The sequence below is a fragment of the Carassius gibelio genome, chromosome B20 (genome assembly GCF_023724105.1).
Source record: "Carassius gibelio isolate Cgi1373 ecotype wild population from Czech Republic chromosome B20, carGib1.2-hapl.c, whole genome shotgun sequence".
Taxonomy (NCBI): Eukaryota; Metazoa; Chordata; class Actinopteri; order Cypriniformes; family Cyprinidae; genus Carassius; species Carassius gibelio.
The window spans coordinates 12,928,353-12,952,650 of record NC_068415.1 but is presented as its reverse complement, the minus strand read 5'-3'; the positions used below and the strand labels follow the sequence as shown (position 1 = coordinate 12,952,650).

Here is a 24,298-nt window from a genome sequence, read left to right as displayed (position 1 = left end):
AATGGATCATGCAATTATTATTAACAATATATACACATCATAGGCTATATATAAGTTAAATAATAGCTGTAGGCATATATATATATATATATAGGCTATAAATAAATATTTAAAATATGTTATTTACATGTTTAATTGCAAGTTATGCTTAGTTGATATAAAAAGTAACATTAAATATTGTTATAAAAAGGTTACATGAACCAGGTGTAAAGGTAAAAAAATTAAAACTGATTAAAATGGTGAAAAACTGTTACAGATTCTAAAAAAGGACTAAACATTTTACCTTATTAATTTTCATTGTATCTTAAAATCTTGACTTTGTTTAAAAAAAAAAACTCAAGCCATTTAATTGCCTATTTATAGCATGTACTAAATGGTTGGTATTAGTAGACGAATTACCCAAAATAGGTGCTTTAATAAAATGTCCACAAGGGGGAGATAGAACACAGAAAGTCAGATTTAGCAGGTGAACTTGGACAACCTACAGACGCGCTCCTCATGTTGTGCTCCACTAACCGCACCGCGCTGAATCGACCTAGTTCTTCGGAGTTTAAATTGCCAGGTATTAGACAAGAAAAGGAAGAACACGTGAAAATATGAGGCAGGACATTGTAACCGTTTTTGAATTTATTTACATAATTTACTTTTATGCATTTAGCAGACGCTTTTATCCAAAGCAACCTATAAGTGCATTCAGGCTATATATATATATATATATATATATATATATATATATATATATATATATATATATATAGCCTGAATGCACTTATAGGTTGCTATATATATATAGCCTGAATATTTATTATATATATATATTTTTTTTTTTTTAACCAGTATGCGTGTTCTCTGGGAATTTAACCCACGACCTTTTTCGCTGCAAGGATTTTAATTCAAAACAAATACTGTACATTAGGCAAATAACAGTTTTCCAACGTGAATTACATTTACGTTTATTCATTTAGCAGTAAGTAAAGCATAGGTCAATGCAGTTATTTGATTGACCATTTTTTTAAATATATAATAAGCTTCGTGAATTATGATATCTTTTTCCCCATCTTATTTGGTAAAATTATATCACGATATATTATGTTAATATATAGGCTATTTATAAATTAACTACAATGAACGCAGTCTATCATAAAAAGTCAAACAAACACCCAACAGAAAAAAAATCATAATTAAAATTAAAATGAATAAAAAACGCTTCTTCTTTGTATAGCCAACATATTACAATTGTTGTTGATGAAACATGTCATGTTAATTATTTACTATGGTGTTTAATTTCTATATATTGATGTTGTGTTGTTATTGGTAATAATGAATTGATGATGTTTTAGTTTTTCATGTAATGATTTATTGATTGTTTATCATTTATTTGATTTACATTCTCTTGTTTTTGCCAACGAGAACATAATATTTTTGCTAATTTTACTTAACTGTTTTACTTACTGTTTGTACTTTTCTCATCAATGTCATATTTATTTGCAAATGACAAACAAATTTAATATTAAATACGTTTGTTGGTCCGCAAATATACATATGCTCGTTCTCTAACAAAATGAATATTTTCTATCAATAGCTTTACTTCATTTTCATTGTCATAATAAAGAAAATGTCACAAGCAGTGCGACCTCTCAACTGAAACCTATTATTATTAGGCTAACTCTGAGACGACATGTCTTGACACTTAAAGAAAATTAAAGCAGCACTTAAGTGTAAAAGCAATGACACACACCAACAAAGAATAGGTGCAAAGCACAGTTTGGGTGGCTTTTCGTCCATCTAGCACTTAAAAGGACACTTTGCTTCATTGACACCTTTTGGCCAGCACAGACTGCGCTTTGCTCCCTATAAGCAGTACATTTGTTTCTGAAAAACAAACACCGCTTTACTTCACCCCAAATGAATCCTGACACGTGAACGAAAACAGGGAGTCATTCTTGTTCGACGGGTCGGCTGCAACTCTGTAAAAACAAGACATCTTTACAAATATTATAAATCTGTTTTACCTCATATTGGCCATGTACTTTTATACATAACCTGTCATTTTACCCCCTGCAGCACATATCAGCGATTCTATTTGTTTCATGTCTTAAGCAGCCCGAGGATGTGAGAATTGTCTCGTTTTCTGTCAACATTTCTACTCTTTCCGTGTGTTTGCGTCTTCCTTATCCTTAAATCAAGGGTAGACTATGCATATACCCAGAGGGAAAAGGTCTTCGGGTACAGTCTTTCCAGCTCTCGAGCGCTTATTGGTCGTGAGATGAGTTTAGGGAGGAGCGCTGAGCTCAGCCAAAAGGCAGAATTGGTAATTCGGTGAAAAAGTCCCTGTGAAGTGACGGATGCGGGAAGTTCACAGGTTTTCCCTGTTCACTGCCTTCTCCACATAAGACATTTGCTTCTCGTTCGCCTGCACAGCGAAGACCTGAAGATCCGCTTGGGAAGAAACTTTGAATGAAAGTTTTGAGACAAGACACTAAAGGAAAAGGTGAAAGTTACGAACCTTGGAATGAATTTTCTTCTCGAAGTGAATTGAGACGTCTGCCTTGGTTTTAACCTTCTTTTTCTCTTGTTAGTCCGCAGTAGGATAGCGTTGGAGAGAGGGGTACGATGCAGGGGCGCTACCCCGTGTCTAGCCAAAGCCCTTTAGGCGTAGTGCCTTATATCACCGGGGACCAAGGCTTTTATCGAGCCGCTGCCGGAGGTGGATATACCGGAATGCCTGCGCCTATGAGCATGTACTCTCACGCAGCGCACGAGCAGTACCCCGGCAGCATGGCCCGCGCATATGGGCCGTACGCCCCTGCGCAGCAGCCCAAGGACATGGTCAAGCCTCCATATAGCTACATCGCGCTCATCACCATGGCCATCCAGAACTCAGCCGACAAAAAGATCACGCTGAATGGGATCTACCAGTTTATCATGGAGCGCTTTCCATTTTACCGGGACAATAAGCAAGGCTGGCAGAACAGCATACGGCATAATTTGTCGCTCAACGAGTGCTTCGTCAAGGTGCCAAGAGATGATAAGAAGCCAGGTAAGGGCAGCTACTGGACTCTAGACCCGGACTCATATAACATGTTTGAAAACGGCAGCTTCCTGCGACGGAGGCGCCGCTTCAAGAAGAAGGACGTGCTGAAGGACCGAGAGGAGCGGGACCGGCAGGGCAAAGACAGCCAGGGACAAGCGTGCGAGCAAGACGCGCAGCAGCCAGTGAAGCTCCGGGATATAAAGACCGAGAACGGGACTTGCACGCCTCCCCATGACAGCACTCCACCCCTGAGCACCGTGCCTAAAACGGAGAGTCCAGATAGGAGCGGTGGGAGTGCGTGTAGCGGGAGTCCTCATTCGCAAACGCCACAACAGGCCTTTAGTATGGATACAATCATGACCGGGCTTCGCGGCTCCCCGCAGCACGCGGCAGAGCTGCCGGCCTCTCGCGCCGCGCTGCCAAGCTCGGTGTCTCTGACCTACTCTCCGTCCCCGCAGCCCGCACATTACAGTCCACCCTGCGGCCAGCCCGCCACTTACCACTGCAATATGCAAGCGACGAGCCTGTACACAGGGGAGCGCGGCCACGGGGATGGCACTTTACCGGAATACACAAACACGACAGGCGCCACCTCTATCTCACACCCCCACCAGGGCTCGAGCCAGGAGAGCCAGCACTTGCAGCAGAACAGACTCGCGCCCTGGTATCTCAGTCAAGCCGGTGAGCTGGGGCACCTGAGCGCGAGCTATCCCGGCCAGCAGCAAAACTTTCACGCGGTGCGCGAGATGTTCGAGACGCAACGGATAGCTCTGAACAGCTCTCCGGTGACCGGAAGCAATAGCTGTCAAATGGCTTTCCCGTCCAGTCAGCCACTCTACCGGGCTTCCGGAGCCTTTGTATACGACTGCAGCAAGTTCTGACCAAACGTTTAATGAATTTCAAAATTGTTTAATATATGTCTGTATTATTTGCCATGCGTTTGTAATTTAAGGAAGCTTTTTAGGTCAGTGAACTCGGGCTGATATGCGAGTTTGTGTTGGTAATAGGATAATTCCGCTGCACATAAACATTCTCTCCCTGCTCGTCCATCAAGATAGATTAAAAGAAAATGTGTTAATTTATTTCACGCAAGAGCAGGTGGACCAACTTTGCAAGGAAATGTCTTAAGTATTTATAGTCAATTCAGTATAGAAAGGTAACGAGTGTACAACTGAGTTACAGTTTTTTTCTTATAGCCTACCTTTTGAAAATATCTAAAGTTACTATTTGTTTAATAAATTGTCGTCTTCTTGGAGTTAAACTCTCGAGTGATTTATCGATTGGTAATGCCTGTTGAATCCATTATTTAAATGACTGTCAAAGCTTGTTATTGATTAGCGGCCACTAAAAAGTAAGGAATAATTTAAAAAAAGTTTTTCAAACATAGCTGCTAGCAAATATTTGCCAATTGTCTTATTTTCCTCCTAAAACATTTGGCTCTAAGGCATTCCTTGGATGGGGTGGGGGTAGGGGTCAAAAGGTTTTAAAACATCTGGAAATTATTATTTTTTCACTTACGCGTGCAAGGAGTCTTTAAATTGTTCCTAACCTAAAAATGCATTTATTAACAACAAAAACAATGTTTAATAATAACTATTATAAACACTTGACAAATGTTCAGCACAGCGTTATAGGCTACAATTTCTTTATGTAATTTGACAGAACTGTGTCCCCCGTTTACCTATAAATCACTAATACTATTTATTTATGTGTCCCTATGTAATTTGTAATTTCTCAACTAATACTTTAGATATATATATATATATATATATATATATATATATATATATATATATATATATATATATATATATATATATATATATAGGGAATATGTTTCTAGTTTTAATATGAAAAAAAAAAATGTTTGCATTTTTATTTGTGCAATTTAATTTTTGCCGTGTTCTCTTTTTATAATGTTGGCACACTGGAGTGAACTGCACTTTTGCAATCTTGCGGGATTTCGCCAACCCTAGTCTTTGATAGAAGTTTTCATTTGTAAATGCATAATAGATTAAAAGGCAGATAAACAGCAGATGAAAGAATTGCTGTAGGCCAGATATGTTGAGCCAGCCATGTAAAATATGGGCTTGATAAATCAAATGATTAATTAAGCCAGAGCCTCCAAACAAAGGCTTTCTACTCGGTATGTGACTCAGTTGATTTCTACGACGCTTTTTAACATGCAGTAAAATGTAAAACAAATAGACCTACGGACACAAACCAAATAACGGATTACTCTATTTAACATTTCAGTGTAACTGAAATAAGATTGATAATGGTCTACATTTTGATTTGTTGTTCGGATAGCTACATATTCAGCAATATTTAAATATGAAGCTGGGCACAGCGATGAGTAAAGCTTCTTGCAGTCATCGAAAGCAGAAGTGTGGGCCTTGCAGTGCAGCGCTTGTATTTATTTCTTGTATATATAATTGGCCTCGTAACTGATCTGTGATTATATAAACGCTGTGACTAAATAAGGGTTGTGCATGATTCACAGATACGGTTTGAATGGGTCTCAAGTGTAAATCAAGAGAAACAAATGAGGAGAAACAAGAAGAAAGATGAAAAAGACACAAAGACACAAAGAAAGAAAGAAACTTGAATCAGCTCTACAGCGTTAAGTCTGCATCGACGCAAGGTCAGCTCGAGGCGATTTCACTTCGTATGAAGGGCCTTAAGTGGCAAATGCTTTACAGGTGCGCGCGGGCAGTATTAGGGGCTCGTGCCGGTGAAAAGGTGTCTTTGTTGTGATCATCTGCATGTTTCAGGGTTGAGTTGCGCGCGAGGGGAATATGATACAGCAGAGAGAGCCTTATTAACGTGGCACATTTTAACCAGATGCAGATCTCATAACATGCCTGAGAAGCATGTTTGTTTGTTTATTTTAAATCGATGTGTATCATGCGTGATATCCAGTGACGGGTATATTTGATCATTTCCTGATACATTTTGCGACCTAAATTTGATAAATGTAGGACAATCTGTCCAGTTCATTTTCAGTTTTGCGAGGTGCTGCTAATTTATTGCAGACTAATTTAACAGTTTATATTATAATAGACAGGTCAGTGTTTATAATAATAATAATAATAGCCTAGTAGGCGAAGTAGAAATAGGCTACTGGTGTATTATTATAACAGCAACAAAATTAAAAAGCAATTAAATATAAGCTACATAATTGTAGTCTATTTATATTAAAAACCGTAGAAGTAAAAAAAAAATGGTTTGATCGGGGAAACAACAAACGGACTGATTTACCTCGGCCAAAGATAATGTGAACAATTTTGTTAGTAGTAAACATATTTGCTAAATGTTAGCAATTAAGTTACAGTATATAAATTAACATCTTATGTGTTTTATTTTTACTTTTATTTTTCTCACAATCTGTGCTAAATAAAAGAAGCAATAAACACGCCCATCAGCCTTGTGAAGAAGTGCTGCTCCCAATTAACAACAACAACAACAACAAAAAAACTTTAGTGATATGATACGTTAAATGCCACATTAAAATGTCCTTAATATTTCCTAAATATGTATATAAAAGTTAACTAAATATTTAACAATAATTCAAAACCTTGTTATAGGCTAACAATAAAATAGGCTTTTCCTAATATGTTGCAGCGCACCTGACGAAGGGGATTGCTTTTAAATGTTAAACATTTAAATATTAGACAATAATAATTATAAAAAATGATTTTTCTCACGGACAAAAACGGAATGGCAAATAAAACTTAAGTAAACACAATGCCGTGGACTGTGAAAAAAGGTCGAGTCGCTTATCACAGATTATCTGTTTGACAATGAAAAATAAACAAGAAAAATAGACACGAGTTTACCTTGACAGAGTGGATTTAAACAAAATGATTTTCTTCTCTGTTGAAAAAATGTCAAAGGATAAAATTGTGAGACGAGAAATTGTGAGTGAACGTTTATCAGTGAAATCCAAATGCTTCACACTGGCAAAGCAAATAATTCCTGCTGGTCCAAGATATATTACAGACACAAATAAACAATATCGAACAAAGGGTGAGACTAATTATAATGCTAAGCAAGTTCACTGAAAAGCAATATAAATGCAATATGATATATAACACGTAAAATATAATAAATTATGAGAGAATATAAATTAACGACAGAATACCACTAGTCATATTCTCCATATTGCCATATTTAAAATAATTCTAATTATTATTATTAACATTTAAAAAGAACAGGTCTATTTTTTTTTTAATTTAATTATTAAAACCCGCCAATGAACTTAATTTAAGGATATTTGGAAGCAGTGAGTAAACCAGTTGTTTTAGAGAGGATAATCTGAGTTAATTTTTAATTACAAATATTTTGAGATAACTGACAGAGAATATAAATAATGCATAAGCCTATATTAAATTCTTGACGGAGTTTTTCCACATCCCTTAAAGTTTTATTATACTTTAATATGTTGGTCCAATTGAATTTCACGTTTCCTAGCTTTTACGGGAACATCAGCAGGGTAGTCAAACTAAATACCAGAAATTTCTCCACTCAAGCGTAAAAAATTAATTAGCCGGGATATGTAAGTTAGTTAGTGGCTGCTCTCGGCCTGTGCACCTGAATGCGGTAGATCCAGCGACCCAGGCCAGTGGAAAAGTGCTTTTTACGCTCGCGGACCGGCGAGCCACCGTCTGGTTCCAATCAGGCCCGCGCGCACACACTGCTGCGCTGTTTGAGGCGCCTAAACGGCACTCCACTGGCTCGAGATGCCGTCTCAAAAACACAAATATACATACATCAACCGCCCCCACTATCGTCTGTTTTACGAGGGTCTCAAAGACCCCACTTTCTATGACTTCGGTGTCAAATGTCCTTCATTTGGCACTTCGAATAGACCAGAATATCCGTGGCCTCTTTAGTCGTTTAAAAGAAACTGATTTTACCGGGTCTCTCTCTCCTCGCTCGAGGACACTTACGCTGACAGAGGTCTCTTGAATCTGTTGTTACTTTGATGAGGACGACCGTGTCGCCATTACAAATAAACACGGTGGAGGATTTTCGCACAAAGCGAAACGTCTTCACTGTCAGGGTTCAGTGGCCCAGCTGCGCCCGACGTCAGAGGTGATTAAACATGAGCTGCTTTACAAGGCCGAGTTACTGCTCCCTCAGCTGCGCGCGGTGGGCCGCGCTCGAGCATCTGGAATGAAGGAGCGCGAGGCCTCGAGGACGCATGTTTCCCGCCGAATACAAGAGAGCGCTTGTGCTCGGTGACCGCCGGGCAACCCGCGAGAACTGGCACGAGCCGCCATCTGACGCATTTCACTGTATATTTAACTTCTGAGGCGAGAGAGACTGAAACTGAGAAGCTGACAGTTATTTTCAAAATGATGTTTACTGATTGTAACCATGTAAGTTACATCTTTTGCTTACTGAGTGAGCAATATCAGCTAATAATCTATCTCTAAAGTTGTTCTGTTTAATAGCCTACAGTAGGCTAAATTATAGGAAACAAAGCTAAAAACAACAACCCTGTTATCACCTTAAAATGACAAATCTACTCTGAGAACCGAACCTTTCCACATTAAAAACCCCACAGTTCACAACCAGGAGGTCTAAAGGAGTGAATTAAAATACCTGAATTAAATACTAAAACATGTAAACCTACAATGTAAAACATGTAACCCCCCCCCCCAGGAACGTGTTTTATTGAAATATATATATTTTTAAACTTATGAAATTACAATATTATTTGTGGTTGATCATATTATTATATTCTTAATATTTTAATAAAAGTGTGGAAACAAGCAGTTCTGTAATAACAGATGCCATGAATTCTATTGTCTTGAATGATGCGGGGACCTTGGAGTCAAAAAGGTTTGAGAAGAACCTCGAACAAACCCCACTCAAAGGACTCTTTGGAGAAATAACACACATTACAACTAAAATTTAAAACTTCACAGTTTGTATTTCGCATTTTAAATAATCAGGAATTTTTTTTTTAAATTTCAATCAATTCATGTCATCATTTCAGTTTACAAAATCACAATCGCTAACAGCTTTAAAAAGCTCCACAAACCCTTTAATCCCTTGTTTATACATTTTTTCATGATCATGGATAAAAACTGCTTTATAAAAATGGATAAAAATCATTTAGACAGAACACAAGCTAAAAATGCATCAACAAATCTTAAATATGACAGTATTAAAGAACAGAGAAAGGCAACAGCGGAGACCCTCAAAACACAGTGACACTGAGATCAGAAAGCTGAAGCAGCAGAGAAAACGACAGACGGAGTAACAGAAATGCAGCTGAATGTTTCTACCAGTGATCGCACACAAAAACACACAGTCGCCTCTTTGGCATGCATGGAGATGAAGGCGTGTGGGCTCAGGCATTTGGGTTGTTCCGCATGAGCTCGATGTCCGCGTCCACCATTTCTTTAACAAGCTCCTGTAGGAATACACACATACACACACACACACACCGATTATTTCTCAATCTCCAGTGCACTGGAAGTGAACTGCTTTGCTTTTTTACAGGAACGCTCACCTCGAAAGTCACACGTGGTTTCCAGCCTATGATCTTCAAGGCTTTGGAACTGTCTCCCTGTAAGAAGTCCTAGAAAAAGACAGAAAGAGAGAAATCAATGACGAAGAAGAAAGAAAAAAAAAACAAAGGGGTGGTTTAGTCCTTTATTAACGGGACCTCCCAACCTGTACCCCCCCCCCCCACACACACACTCTTCTTCACTCTCACACACACATATTCAACCGCCAGCACCACACACACGTCTCTGGGGGAAGGTGAGGGCCGAGGCAGACCATCCATCCAGCACCCCCTCTTTTCCAGCCCTCTTTCAGTGCCAGAGCATGATGGATTGTGTGACTCTCATGGCCTAACCCCTTCTGTTCTCCTGCTGGGACGGCAAAACTCACCCCCCACCCACACACAAATTTAAAGGTGATTCTCAGGGTGGCAGTAAAGAGTTTGAGGGTGTCCTTGCTGCTGATCTGATTACACAAGGAGCCAGAACACACACACACACACACACACACACACACACACAACTGCACTTCTGTACCTTTGACTAATGAGAGCTCTTGTTCCAAAAGCCCATATTTTAATGTTGAACCCAGAGAAGTTACAGTCACTAGCTCATGGTTCCATTTTAGCTCCACTTAAATCATTTAAATGACATAACCATATTTTAAAGACTAATTAGCGAAATAGCATTCATTTATCAACATACGAAACAGCATGCAACCATCATAATCAAGATACGTATTAATGCTGCATATTAATCATAATTAGTCTTCTCTTTTTTGAAAGTTAAATTAATATCAGCTGCTTTTGTCACCCTTCCAAGTCTTCACATGCAAACAACTACAGTACTGTGCCCTGACAATGTAAGTTTACAAAGTGTTTGCGAGGAAGGAAAACTAGAACGGTATTAATTCGATGAAACCGAAGCATTGCGTGTGCATGTGAATCATGCACTATGTGCAATAGCTCTTGCTATTAAATAGAAAGTCAGCAAGTCAAGACAAATCAAAGGCACAGTGGAAGTTCACAAGCAGATTTGAGTTTCAAACACTGGTTGTTTATTCTTGTGTAAAAAAAAAGATATCTATATGCATCAGGGTTTAAAACAGAAGCACGCACCTGCATGTATGGTAAAAAAAAAAATGGAAATAAACAATAAATTAAAGTGATAGTCATCATCTGGGTGCATTTTTATTGTGTGTGACTGAGCACTTAACGTAAAGGAATTCAGGACTTTTGAAAAGACAGACCTTCACAAACATCAAGCAACTTTTAACTCACAGCATGGCTACACATGACATTTGAGACTCTAAAATGACTATATGCATGCACGTTTCAGTGAGTTTTAATATCTCTGAGACATGCATCAGGAAAAACAGACAGATCACTGTTGCCAGACAGCAGAGTCAGAGGTCAAATCCACAAAAACAATATGTCCAGATCGACAAAAGGAGGGGTCAAACTTCCTTTGATGAACAAATCCCTGGATTTATTTTTTTATATAGTAAGGATGCATTACATTGATCAAAAGTGATAAAGACTTTTATCGGTTTAAAATAAATGCTTCTTTTTTTTTTGCTTTCTATTTATCAAAGAATCCTGAAATCTCGGTATATTTATGTTTGCCAGCAAAACATTTCAGTTCCAACATTGCTAATAAGTAACGTTTCTAAATTGTATAGATATCAGAACAACTTTTTCATGTGTAAAAGAGACTGAGTACAATGCCGAAAAATCTGAATCAACACAGCGGAGAATGTCTCTATCTCAGATTCTTGCTTCAAGTGTTTAATAAATATTTATAAAATCATGTAAACCCTCTCCAGCAGAGAGAAACAGGCCCTAAGTGTCTGACACTTTAAATGCATGCGGATGTGAGAGACACAAGTGCGAGATGAAATCAACTGCACCCTCGAAAGAACATGGTGAAACAGAACGAGAAATCCACGGCTGTTCGACAGACTTCGCTATGTGCCGTGCAGTTTTGTGTGTGAGAAACTTGTGTTATTTGATGCAGGATGTTTAGGAGGGATCAAAGACTCTAATGATTTCCCATTTCAAACAACAGCCAATCACAGAGCAGAAAAACTATGGAGAAAACCAAGACTGAGTGTGAAAGTCCATCTGAATCTATACAACCTAGTGTCAATGTGTTAAAAACCAGGCTTGAATGACAAAATCATGAAAGCATCTGTATGAGTTACACATACTCAACAGTTTATTACTGAGGATCTGTGTGTGCTTATATGTGGTATTGGCAGTGCGTTTGAGTGTTTACAAGCCTCAGAGAGCGGTGTCTTTATAAGCAGTACAAGAGTACAAGAGTGTTCAAGAGTCCTGCCTATCAGCGTGAACATGATTCAGCTCATTCAAATGACAAAGAGAACTTTTTATCTCACCTTCTTTTACTGCACTTTCACTTTGGGTGGTGGGAGATAGAGAACTACACTGTTATAAATGATCATAATTTTATGATAAAAATGTAAAAAATGCTGTGGTAAAAGCCAAAATTGCTTACAGTAAGCTCCCTTACTAGGTACACTAAAAAATCTCTTGGGACAGTTAAATACATTAAAATGTACAGTTTTTGGAGTAAAAAATATCATTTACATGGAAAAAGAATAAACTGTCATTCCCAGAATTTCCTGTGTGATGGACATTTGATGGTTTATCAGTTAAGCAAAATTTTTCTTAGTTTTTCTAAGAGGATATGTAATATTTTTTTTTATTATTACACTGAAATTGTTACATCTGATGTTTGTTAAATGTTGTATTTTGTTTATTACATTATGTGCACCTTAATTAAATAAATATATGTATGCATGTATGTATGTATGCATGAGTGCGTGTGTGCATATACACACACACATGAACACACACACACAGGTAATGAAATATACTTTTATTTTTTAAAAGTATATCTCTTACTATTGAAGTAAATAATATATATTTTTTTTTACTGTAAATTGCATTTAAATTTGTAAAACCTAAAATATTACCATGCTACTATATTTAAAAGTAAAGTTAAACCACAGCTGCAATTATTATTGTAAATCTCACTTCTTTTTTTAAACACTGTAACTGAAAAGACACACATTTAGCTCAATTAAATACAGTTTCACACAAAATAAAAATAAAATAAAAAAATTAAATGAACTTTTACTTTTTTTTTTTAAATGAACTTCTTCACTTATCACATGCTCTTTCACATTTGTAACTCATGTGTGTAATAAAAAAGTGGTCTTGTCTGGAATGATCGAGAGTGAGAGAAGAGGAGGAGAGAGTGGACAGAGACAGGAATGACATGGAGAGAAAGGAAAATGATGATAAATTGAAAGCTCGGAGAGAAGAGCTGTGTGAAAGTTAAAGAGCGAGAGAGGAGAAAGCTTGAGGGAGAGGGAGCGAGGAATGCGAGGTGTCAGGAGTTCAGCAGTCTGACAGTGTGAGTAAGAGTGCCGAGAGCCAGAGTTAATTACTCAATCAAGATAACGAGCCTGGGACATGCCATTTACAGAGGGCAGCCCACAATTAACCTCCCTTCTCCCACTACACACAACCGCGAAAGTGCGAACACGCGCACACACCCATGAGGTAATTATGACACATGGCACAAACAAACCCAACACTGGTACACAAGTTAACTCACTTTTTCACATTTACACAGTCAAAGACACCTGCTGGAAGATCTAATACAGCACAGAATTGTTTTGATCACTCCAAATGAACAGGCTTGTTACGAAAAACAGTAAATTGCTCATTTTACTATAAGTAACTTAATCTAGTTAGTTGCATCTGATTTCAACCTAGTTTGAATGATATGTTCCAGGTTCAATACAAGTTAATCAAAGTCGACAGCTCTTGTGGTAAAAATTTGATCAATCCAAAGTGAAATTTGATTTGTCCCTCCTTTAGCTTTTAACTTTTTAATAGAAGCGAAGGGAGCCTATTTGTAAATGTTAAAATACTCAGTTTTACAAAACAATTTTACAACTTCATAATGACAATGTAATACTGAAATCTCTACAATGGTAAACCGTATTTAAACAGATTTGCGGTTTATATATAGTATTTAGTATTAACAGAAGATTTCATTTTACTGCTTTTATAATATAAAATTACAAGCATCACATTTTTTATTTTAAATCCTCCAAAACTGGAAATGTTATTGTAAATTTCGCACCGTAATCTTGATTTATTTTGTTTTACTTGGAAAATGAGGATCACGCTGAATTATTATTATTTTATTTTTTTTGAGGTAATCAAGATTAGACATCAAATGCTGTCAAATGAGCTTATCTTTTAATAACCCTTTAAATGTTGCAAAACGTTCAGTTTAGTAATAGACATCCAGTGATGTAATATCTTCACTGTCTCTACTGCTTTTGCTTAGAAGGGAATGTCTTTCTTCCCTAAACAATTAATTTATACATAAAAATCACCTGTTTACTGGGGATCTTTACACTTGGCTTGCTTTTTAAGTGTTATATTCTCAACTCTCCTTCTTTTTTAAAAGCTCTTTCTCTCTCTTTCCCCTCCATGGGGCCCAGGGTGGTTCCGCTCAGTCAAAGTCCTTCAGGAAATACCAGAGAGTAGGCCAGGGGAGAACGTACACCCCTCTCTCCCTCTTTATTTTTTTTTTAGTTCTGTTCTCTCTCTCTCTCGACAAGAACGGACTTCAAGACAGAGTAGTACAGTAAAAAAAGAGTCCTGGGGCGCGAAGTAAAAAGTGCCATGTAATGTTATGAAAGTGAGTTAAGCTCTTCTGTAAAGTGTGATGGAAATAACCGTGGATGTATATATGGTCATCATGAGGAAAAGCTGAACGGTAAGAGTGCGCAGCTTTATTGCAGGTTTGAGTTATACCTGGCAACCAGCCAGACTCTTTACAACATCATTCACACTCAACTTTAACAACTCTGACCTATTACACTGCATATCACCGTAAAGCTGTCACAAAAGAGCCAGCCTCTCAACCACAGTAACTATAATACCCAGAAAACCCTAAAGACTGCACTACCCATAAAGCATCACGACAGACAACAGAGGCTTAAGCTCTGCTTAAGGCGGGGGACGTGCCTTCAACAAGCACATAAATCTAAAAACACAGAAAAGCATGCAGGTCGGTCGGCCACTAAGCTTAAGCCTGAAATAAAATGGATCTTGCATTCAAATTAAAAGCAAAGCTGAAGGTAAGTGATGATGCAGCTGTGTTTTGCATGCTGGTACTATGACGCTCAACATGGGTCAGATAAGACAGACTCCTGCATTCACAAACTGAGGGCCTCCATGTGTGTGTGTGCTGCTCACTACAGGATGCTTTTTATCTCGCTCCTGACCTCTGCCACAGAGCAGATAAGATCACCCCATCCTGATCCTTGGAGTGAAAGGTCAAAGCCATCTTTCATTCCAACGGAAACCAAAAAACATGCATGTGCTTACATGCTACGTAAACACAACACACAGATCTATACATCATAATAGTGCACGTGTGTCAGTTATACGGTCTGCCTACTTATAATGGAAGAACAAACTTTAACGCAACATCACATACTGACATCTCCTAAATGCACTGTAATTTGCTTTGGATAAATGCATTTAATGTAAATGTCTGAAGTAGTTTTAGAGTTTAAGGTTAAGGAAACACTGGCTGTCTGTTATCTGAATAATTGAATGCTAAACTCTCCCAAAAAAAAAGATATCATATAATATATATATATTTATAAATTATTATTAACAAAAAAAGAGAGAAATAATAAGTTAAACAATACAAATTAAAAGGTTAAGAAACAGTTTCTATCATCATAACAGTATTTTCTATTATATTATTTTTATTAAATACAAAAATAAACCATTCCAGAGGATTTGCTATCAAAGTATTATTATTATGAAAAGAAGACGATATAAGAGAATAAATGAACTAAGATAATCAAAGTATTTTTTATTTTCTTCATCTTATTGTTATTATTATTAGTATAATAATAATGATCATTATTATATTTTAAAGTATATATTATTACCATTACTGGAATCAAAGGTACATTAAAACATGATTTAAAAATTCACAAAAGTATTTTCTATTATTGTATTCTCATTAATTAGTGCAGCAACAATAATAGAATTAAACAACTAAATTAAACAAACAATTTCAGAGGATTTTCTATCAAAGTATTATTATTATTATTATTATTATGAAAAAGATTAATAGAATAAGAAAAAAACTGAATAAATATATATATATATATATATATATATAAATATATATATATATATATATATATATATATATATATATATATATATATATATATATATATATATATATATATATATAAACACACACATATAATCTTTATTATGTCAATAAAGTATTAAGGATAATAATTGACAGAGTAAAGATGCTGATGTGCATTTTAAGGGACACTAAATATCAAGATAATGTGCATTTACTCTAAATATACACAATATTCCACGAAAGAACAACTCAAATTTAAATCTGTAAGAAAGACGTGTGTAATTTTGATCTTTGAGTTGTTGGAGGAATCATGTTGACATATGTATCATATAGTCCTAATCTCCAATAATCCACCTAATTCCATCATGTTGTGGCAATTCCTCAGGGTCGCCAAGTCTGTGATCTGATTTAATGAAATACACACATGATGAACTGCAGCCAGTGCAGCTTGTGTGTTTTGTCTATCATCAGCATGCATGCTCACACTTACACTTACTTACTGTACATTTATATTCCTGGCAGATGCATCTTGAAAGCATTCATATACATTTCGCTACTTATTTTCAATAATCTTAGACCCTCAAATCTTGTAAAAAGGCAATTACAAATAATTTAGTCAGCTGAAATTACACCACATAACAAAATAACCACAGCCCATTCTACCAAAAACAACTTTGAGATGTGCACAAAAGTTCAGCAGGGCAAGACATCATAAAAAGGCCCGAGTTACTAAACCAAGTGACTGCTGCAAACTCGCCGTTTGTGGAATTTGTTGCATAAATCAAAGCTTTTTGCTTTCATTATGCCCTCTCTCGTGCTCCTTTCTCTCTCTCTTTCAAAATGAAAAACGAAAAGAAAAAACCATGAGGGTTTCCTGGGGACTGTCTGAAAAATAAAAAGTGAAAAAAAAGCCTTTGGCTAACTTTGGTCCTCCTTCCCCAAAGTGCCTCATAAAAATTGTTTAAATCAGCATCCGAAAGAATGAAATGGATGTGCAAAATCATATTCGCTGAAAGGCAGAGCAAGGACCATAGGGTTCAAGCAGCGGTCTTCAGCGGCTGTCTGGGGGCCACATTCATCAGCTCGAGCCTTCGCTATTAAAAACCCCCTCAATCAGCTAAAAGACAGAGGGCTCTGTTTTGATGTGTTAATTATTGAACCCAATTCGCTGCAATTCGTTGCGTCCTTGTGTAAGTGCAAATGAGAGAATAAAAATAAGCGAGAGAGAAATAAAAAAAATGGCTCTCCGGCTGGAGATCATAAAAAAAGTTACAGAAATTCGCTCTAATATTTCAAGCTTCATTTAAATTGAGGTATTTCAGGCCCTAAAAGGAAGTTAGCATATTATTTCAACGCGCGCACACGGTTTCTTTGTCTGTAAGTGGATAGTGTGTGATGGACAGACAAGGCCAAGCGCATTACCTGCTTTTCTCATTGTGAAGCTAAAGCTACGCATACCTCCCGAAGGAATGTGAGCGAGTGTGTGTCGACTGAAAGAACACATCCAGTGAAAGCGAGATACAGGATTTTATTTGCAGCAAAGCCACGGATGGAATCCTCCCCGACGCACACGCACACGCTCGTTACGAGATCTCTAAAGGCTATGCAAATAAAGACGGCCGATTTGAGTTTCATCATTCACTCGCAATTTACGCACATCTAACCACAAGTTACGTCTGGCATGATAGCCATCACTCAGAGGCTTCACATGTTGATTTTGGGAATGATAATAATGCATAGAGCCATTCATCTAGCAGCAGTTTTGGGTGTGACAGTTATTTTTAGCGTTAACGTGGGATCTTTCAGCCAGAAGATTTTTATCTTTCAGTAATTATGCTTTCATAAATCATGCAGGTGGAGTACGAACGAAAATAGATTAGGATGGCTCAAAAACACAGCCGTTCATGTTATGATTGACGACGGTCTCTTTGGATAAACAGGTAGTGTATTCAGCCCACTGCTTTCCTATTATTAGGTGTGTATTTTATCCAGTAATTCCCTTCAGGCGAAGCAAGTGTGTGTGCTGGCAAAGAGGAGCAAAAACATAACTACACATTTGAAATTTTATTAAAATCCTTTTTCTATTCGGTCTCTGCCAGAAAAAGTGATTTGATTAATTACAGGCTTCATCCAGCAGATTTTAAAACATGTTCACATGTAGCCTCTGGACAACACATTTGTAAATCTATCGCAAATACACACCCTCGCTCTCATTCATCCTCGCAAGTGACCTGCGTCCCGCACTGACACTCCTGCCTCCTGAGGAAATGCAGTGATTTACTTTCTATCACAGAGGTCAAAGGTCAAATTCTCATTTCACCTCCGTGTTGATGGATGGCCTGTTCGGTTTATGGCTTTTAGAGTGTCTTTAAGTGTCCGGGGCAGATATTATGTAACAGCATTGAGAGCTCATCAAAAACCTGATACCAAAAATATTGAATAGCTTTACACCCGAATAACAGATCTCTGTCTTTCTGCACTGGTTCTCCTGCACTTCTTTGTCTTACCTTTATATTATTTTTTTCTTCTAACTGGAAAAGCTCCTTGGAAATACCCCTCTAACCCATACGCAGTAAACATGCATCTTGGAGAAAACCTCTGATCTGTCAACAATCATTTCATGTGTGTGTTTTCTTTACAGATTTAGTGGCCTTTCTCATTCCTGAATGACCACCCACCACACACACACACACACACACACACACTCTGACATCTACATGTCAAGTATGGATGGAATTTTAATAATCTTGTCTACTTGAGTACTTCATAGAATAATACAGATCTTCTTTTAAATTGTTGAACTACACACATACACTGCTCTCTAAATGTTTGCACTTTAAAAATGATTTCAACTGACCCCAAACTTTTTAATGGCAGTGTATATAAACACTGCATAATTGGCCAACACATTGCGTCTGGCTTATTTGGGGAATTGTTGTATGTTAAGCGACACATTTGATGTTCTGCCGAGATAAAAACAAGTTATTCCAAAAAAAAAAAAAACAAGTCTCAAGAGCCCTTCCACTGAGTTATACAATGTCTAGCTGTGTTTTGAAATCCTCTTAAGAGATTTGAATAAGTCACAATGAAGCGGTCTAATGATGTCATAAAATAAACAAAGACAACAGGTTCTCACCACATATCTAGGAGACGTCAACACTTATTGTACAGTAGTCTATGTGTGATACGTTGTGATGTCTCACCTCCTAAGGGCACCTTGGATGTTCTGGTCTTTTTTAATACATGGGAAGATGTTCGCAGTGACTTACCACTTCAGTTGGCCGGTAGTACTTCGGATCCACCTTCACATGAATCTCTCCCGTCTCCTGACATCGGCCCACCTCCTCCTCATTCTTCCCCTCCCACCTAAGTGCGAGAACAAGAGCTCTGAACCCATTCCTTCATTTTATTTGCTTTCCAATTCTGCTGTCAGCATATGCTTTACATATTTACAACATTTATGGTGTGTTTGCGTGTTGTTTTGTGGTCCTGTGCAGCCTGTTGGCAAATCAACACCAGATGTGCCAGATTAACCAGATGGGCTTAATCTGAGGTAGATGTGTGTGTATGCGTGCTCTCACACAATGGTTTTGCCCACGTGTTTGAAGGCCTTCTCCACGAACTCCCGTACGCTGTGCACTTCCCCTGTCGCAATGACAAAATCAATAGGCTCCTCCTGCTGCAACATCAGCCACATCGCCTAAAACAAACAAAAACAACAAAATCAATATCATTATTATGAAGCATGATCCATTTCAGATGATGCATGTGTGATTGATGATACATCAATATGCCGACTTCATATAACAGTATCAAAGCAGCTTTATTTTCTCAGGTTCACATTAGAGATCAAGTATCAAGACTCCCCCGCATACACACAACACAGATTCAACGCAGACAACATCTGCTCCCAGTAGGATGTGCTTTTATGTGGTTATGATCTTACACACACCCCAACACACAACACACACGGCCGTCCCCATCCTGACGTCAACACTAGTCCTCATGGGATGCCAATTGTGGGAATAAAGCACAGAGTTCCCAAGTCCATACAACGAGTACACGACGACACAAAAGCACAGACTACATCTTAATTGTGATCTAGATGAAAGAGACAGTGCTTTTGGAGAAATAAATGGCGAAATAAATGCTTGCCAAGAGGTCAAAGGGTGATAGTCTTTTGTCTTTTTTCTCTGGCTTCAGCTCCCTCTTTCCCTCTCTCATACACATTTTCTGACTCCAGGGCTTTAGCGTTTAGCCAGTTGGCCAGAGAATCGCCCCGTTCCCTTGACAGGACTGTGCTCTTTTCTTCCCCTCAGCTTGATGGAGGGATAAAAACCCCATCAGCACGTTTTATACGCTGCAGTGGGAGCGCCGCACTTGGCCGCCCAACTCATTCATATTTCACTCACTTAAAAAAGCCTCTCAAACGAGATAACAGACAGACAGACAGAAAGAGAAAACCATAAAATGAAACGCCGAGGGAACTCGCACGGCACTGTGAGGGATACAGCTTTGGATTTTATCACAGCACAAAGTCGAAGCAATCAAACTGCATTTTAAACATCTGTAGGTTAATTAAAAATGACTGTTCTACATCACAAACCACTAAACACCCACTGTGACGGATAAAGATCGTGCTCAGAGCTGCTCTGTTTGATTTAGTCTAGTCCGAAATGGAGAAATTCCCTCAACACACACATGCAGAGATCCGAAATTAATTTTCTGGCATAAGTGAGAACATTTATTACCCATAAATAAAAAAAATTCACTGACCAATACACTGTCATTTCGCATTATTTTATTAAGTGCAATGCATAAACACCCCTGACACACCTGCACGGGTGCAGGCAAGTAAAAATGCCTAATGTAGAAATGTTGCGGTTTTATAAAATATAGAAGACTGTGCAAGCAGAATTTTTTCTTCTTTCTTTGCAATTTTTTTGTAATTAAGAGTATATATTTTGTCCTAATGTCAACTCATTTATAAAACATAGTTGTGACAAATAGCTGAAGTCATTGTGTCATTCACAGCTTTCGGTATGTGTCACAAAAACATGAAGACGACACACTGCAATGATGTTCCTCATATTTCTGTTGAGGAATATTTGCGTACGTGTTGTCACAGAATTCTGGAGAAGATGAATGTCTGACTACATTTTCCCCCGAGGTCAAATGTGTTAGTCGCGACAGATGTTTTCTTTAGAAGACGCGTGTCACTGACATCAAGCTTCTTACAGTTTGACATAAATCATATAATGTTGCAATTCCTAATAAAAGTACCAGCTTATTGGCAAGTGACACAAATATTTGCCTGTCAGTTGGTGCTGAGAGCTAATTCCAATATGTAATAATGACCTTGATGACACCATGAGTCATGTAAGGTCAAGATAAAGCTTTCCATCTTCACCAATACAGCTTCTAAATGATGAAACCTACATGTAACAGACGTAACAATGTGTGAGAGAGAAATACTGAAGAGAAAACAAGAGGGACAGACATAGAGGTCAAGTGAAGGGAGGAAATGGTCTGCAAGACTCTCTGATCTTATTTTAGTCACCACAAACAGCATTCTTGGATTTTTCACTCGTTTCTTTCTCTCTTTCTCACACTGATGGCAAAGCAAAGCACTGTGACTGATTCATTCCTGAAAGCCTTTATTATTCAGCAACTTTCTGGATTTGTCAGCAAGGAATTTTGTGAAATGTGAGGTGGTTAAGCGCCACTGTAAATGTATCCAACAGGAAAAATATTCTGAACTCATACTGTATCTCTCAACATCCCTTGCTTTCCGTCCTTTTCTCTCCATTCCTCCCTCACGCCTCTCTCCAAGGATCATTAGCGCTGTGAGAGACAGCTGAGAGGCCTGCAGCACAGCTCCCTTCCCCTTCCTTCCTGTTCACACACACTCTCTCCTGGCATTATAGGAGGGGTCTGGATGCTCTGAGGCTCTCTGGCCATTTTAGCCGCAAATGTGCAAACTTTGTATAAAAAAAAAAGGAACTCTGTAACTCGTATGTGCTTTTGTCCCACAATATCATACTCCTAGGCCTCTAAGATCTTCAAATAACTTGTTTTTGCTGGTTCCAAGATCATCGTGCCTCTCTGTTGCGGCCCACGATCATTGCTTGCTGCTCCATATTAGATCCTCTCTCCTTCTACTGATGATTTTAAATCCCATTTTAAAGGAATATTTTACACAATTTAAATATTCTCAGTGTTTACTTATACTATAATTTAAACAAAAATTGATCTTAATGAATTTGGTCAATTATATTAACTGCTTTATAAATTCTGCCTTAAAGGGACAGTTCACCCAAAATTAAACTTGTCATTTTTTACTGCCCTCGTGTCATTCCAAACCTGTGAAACATAAAACAAGATATTTTAAAGAATCTCTCAATTGTTTTGCTTATATTATGAAAGTCTATGAGGTCCAAAACAACACCGGACCCAACTGACCTTTATTATAAGTGGAAAATATATATATTTTTGTGTTTCACAGAAGAAAGAAGGTTATTAAGGCTTGTTCGGTCCAGCACCAGGGCTTAGGTCACTTCCCTTCAACACTGGCCAAACACAGAAATGACCATCTGATCCAGGTACTGTGCATGGATCAGTAAACACACATACATCTGTTTAAATGTTCACTTTAAAGCTCGGTGAAAGGGTCGCCCAGGGAGAGCAAAATGTGAGGATCAAGGGCAGTTTCCTTCTCTGGTGAATCAAGGCATCTCTGAGCTCTCCAAAAATGACATGTATGCCAGTTTGTTTTAAATCTGTGTCAGTGTTCCTCGTGCCATCCGTCAGTGCAGGCAAACATAAACCTTGACGAGAGCAAGGTGAGTTTAAAAGAAGGTGGAAGAGAAAACAAAGGATTAACTGTGATGACATCCTCTTCTCTGCCTCAATGGCTCTTTTGTTTTTATGCATCTGGGCATGTGTGACTATATTTCCCCGCAGGCACTTCTGAATGAAGTATCTTCAAATATTCAAATAATCTTAAGTTTTGGAATTATAAATTACGCCATATGCATTCACTGTCCACATGCATCAAATAACAAACTTCAGACAAATTTACATTACCAGGGTGGCTAATTTTCCAAAGAGAAATGTTATGAACATTTGCGCAATTACTCTACCAGTCAATAATCTGAACACTCCCACATATTCTTGTTTATTACAGTTTTTACCACCGCCAAAAAAAAAAAAAAAAAAAAAAAAGACATTTTTATATAAGCAAAATTTAAATGAAAACTAAGCTTTTAAATCAAATAATTTTAAGATCACGAGTAAGCAAGTTAGCCCAAACCGACTTAAAAAGTGTGTGCAAATTTTGGATTGGTGGTCTATTGAAAAAAATAAATGCATACTCTTAATATATTCATAATTGTGACAACATTTTAGGGTAAAAGTTAAGAAAAAAGTTTTACAAAAAAGTTTAATTTACTTTTTTTTTTTTTTTACTTTCTTTGTAAAGTAAAAACCGATGTAAAAACATTAAACATTTAATAAAAAGTTGACTTGTTTTATGAACTTGTAATATTATTCAATTCATTTTTCTTAAAAACAAAACAAAATACAGATTCCTCTCACACATGACGTAACCTTTTGGCTATTTACATTTGTTTTAAGTTTGTTACTCTGCAATAAACAAACCTGCGGTTCTCTCTGCAACACTGAATCCAATTCAACCAAACATGCATTTATGATTGCAACACAAAGTAAAAAAAAAAAAAGACACACTCCAGCTCACTTTATGCCATGTGAAGAATCTCACATAAGAACTGTACGAGTCTTTCAGGTAAATCTTGCCCTGTAATAATACAACTATTCATAACTATCCACCGGGAAGGACACACTCACACATACATAGCCTGGAACTGACTCTGTAGCTCCAGGAGTCATTGGTTTAGAAGGGTGCCTGTTTTTAAAAGCCTATTTTTATTTTTGGAGCTGCTGAAAGTTTAAATACTCCCCTCTACCCACCACAACACACACAGACACAGTCTTTTTTTGTATGGAGCACAGAAGTACTCTGTTTAAGGCAGGTGGTTTGCATTAGGCAGAGACAGGCTGTCATATGGTGACACTTGCTCACACAAACACTGAACGAGAAAGAGGGTGAGAGTGTGTAAGAGCAGACAAAGAGAGAGAGTTAGCACTGACCACTAAATGACTGAGTGAGAAAGACGGTGAGTGTGTTTTTGACCGCGGATCACCTGGTTACTTCATTAATGCTATTTTAAATGGACTTTTCCACACAGCTCACATTACTTTTGAGGGCCAATACAAATGCACAAGACTGATACACAGAGTTCACCATTACACACGTCAAAAACATGGCATAGACCATCTGAGCTGATGCATGACTGGATGTGTTCGATGGTCCGTATCAGAACCATATCATCTCCTAAAGCGACATTTAAAAAAACTTTTTTAACTTTAACTTTTTAACTCAAAAAACTTTCTGTCCCCCGATCCATCCAATTTTTCATGAATTTAAAACTCA

General features: G+C 37.6%; 2 protein-coding genes across 3 annotated transcripts in view; one reads left to right on the top strand and one right to left on the bottom strand.

Moving 5' to 3' along the window:
* The first annotated feature begins 2,314 nt into the window (after positions 1 to 2,314).
* LOC127983463 (forkhead box C1-B) lies at positions 2,315 to 4,289 on the top strand. Its single transcript, XM_052585670.1, has 2 exons — positions 2,315 to 2,491; positions 2,580 to 4,289. Exon 2 carries the CDS (start codon positions 2,614 to 2,616, stop codon positions 3,913 to 3,915), a length of 1,302 nt encoding a protein of 433 aa, XP_052441630.1. The 5' UTR covers positions 2,315 to 2,491; positions 2,580 to 2,613; the 3' UTR covers positions 3,916 to 4,289.
* A 4,666-nt stretch (positions 4,290 to 8,955) lies between these two features.
* The window catches only part of LOC127984075 (GDP-mannose 4,6 dehydratase), a 64,884-nt gene continuing 49,541 nt past the window's right edge, over positions 8,956 to 24,298 (bottom strand). For both annotated transcript variants that reach the window (XM_052586547.1, XM_052586546.1), the window contains 4 exons: positions 19,368 to 19,486; positions 19,056 to 19,152; positions 9,561 to 9,629; positions 8,956 to 9,461 (listed from right to left, as the gene is read on the bottom strand). In XM_052586547.1, the coding sequence (XP_052442507.1) occupies positions 9,399 to 9,461; positions 9,561 to 9,629; positions 19,056 to 19,152; positions 19,368 to 19,486 (348 nt within the window). In that variant the 3' untranslated portion in view covers positions 8,956 to 9,398. The remainder of the gene's footprint in view (positions 9,462 to 9,560; positions 9,630 to 19,055; positions 19,153 to 19,367; positions 19,487 to 24,298) is intronic.

Excerpts from the sequence above, each read along its gene's own strand:
- LOC127983463 (XM_052585670.1), top strand. The coding sequence starts at position 2,614 with ATGCAGGGGCGCTACCCCGTGTCTAGCCAAAGCCCTTTAGGCGTAGTG.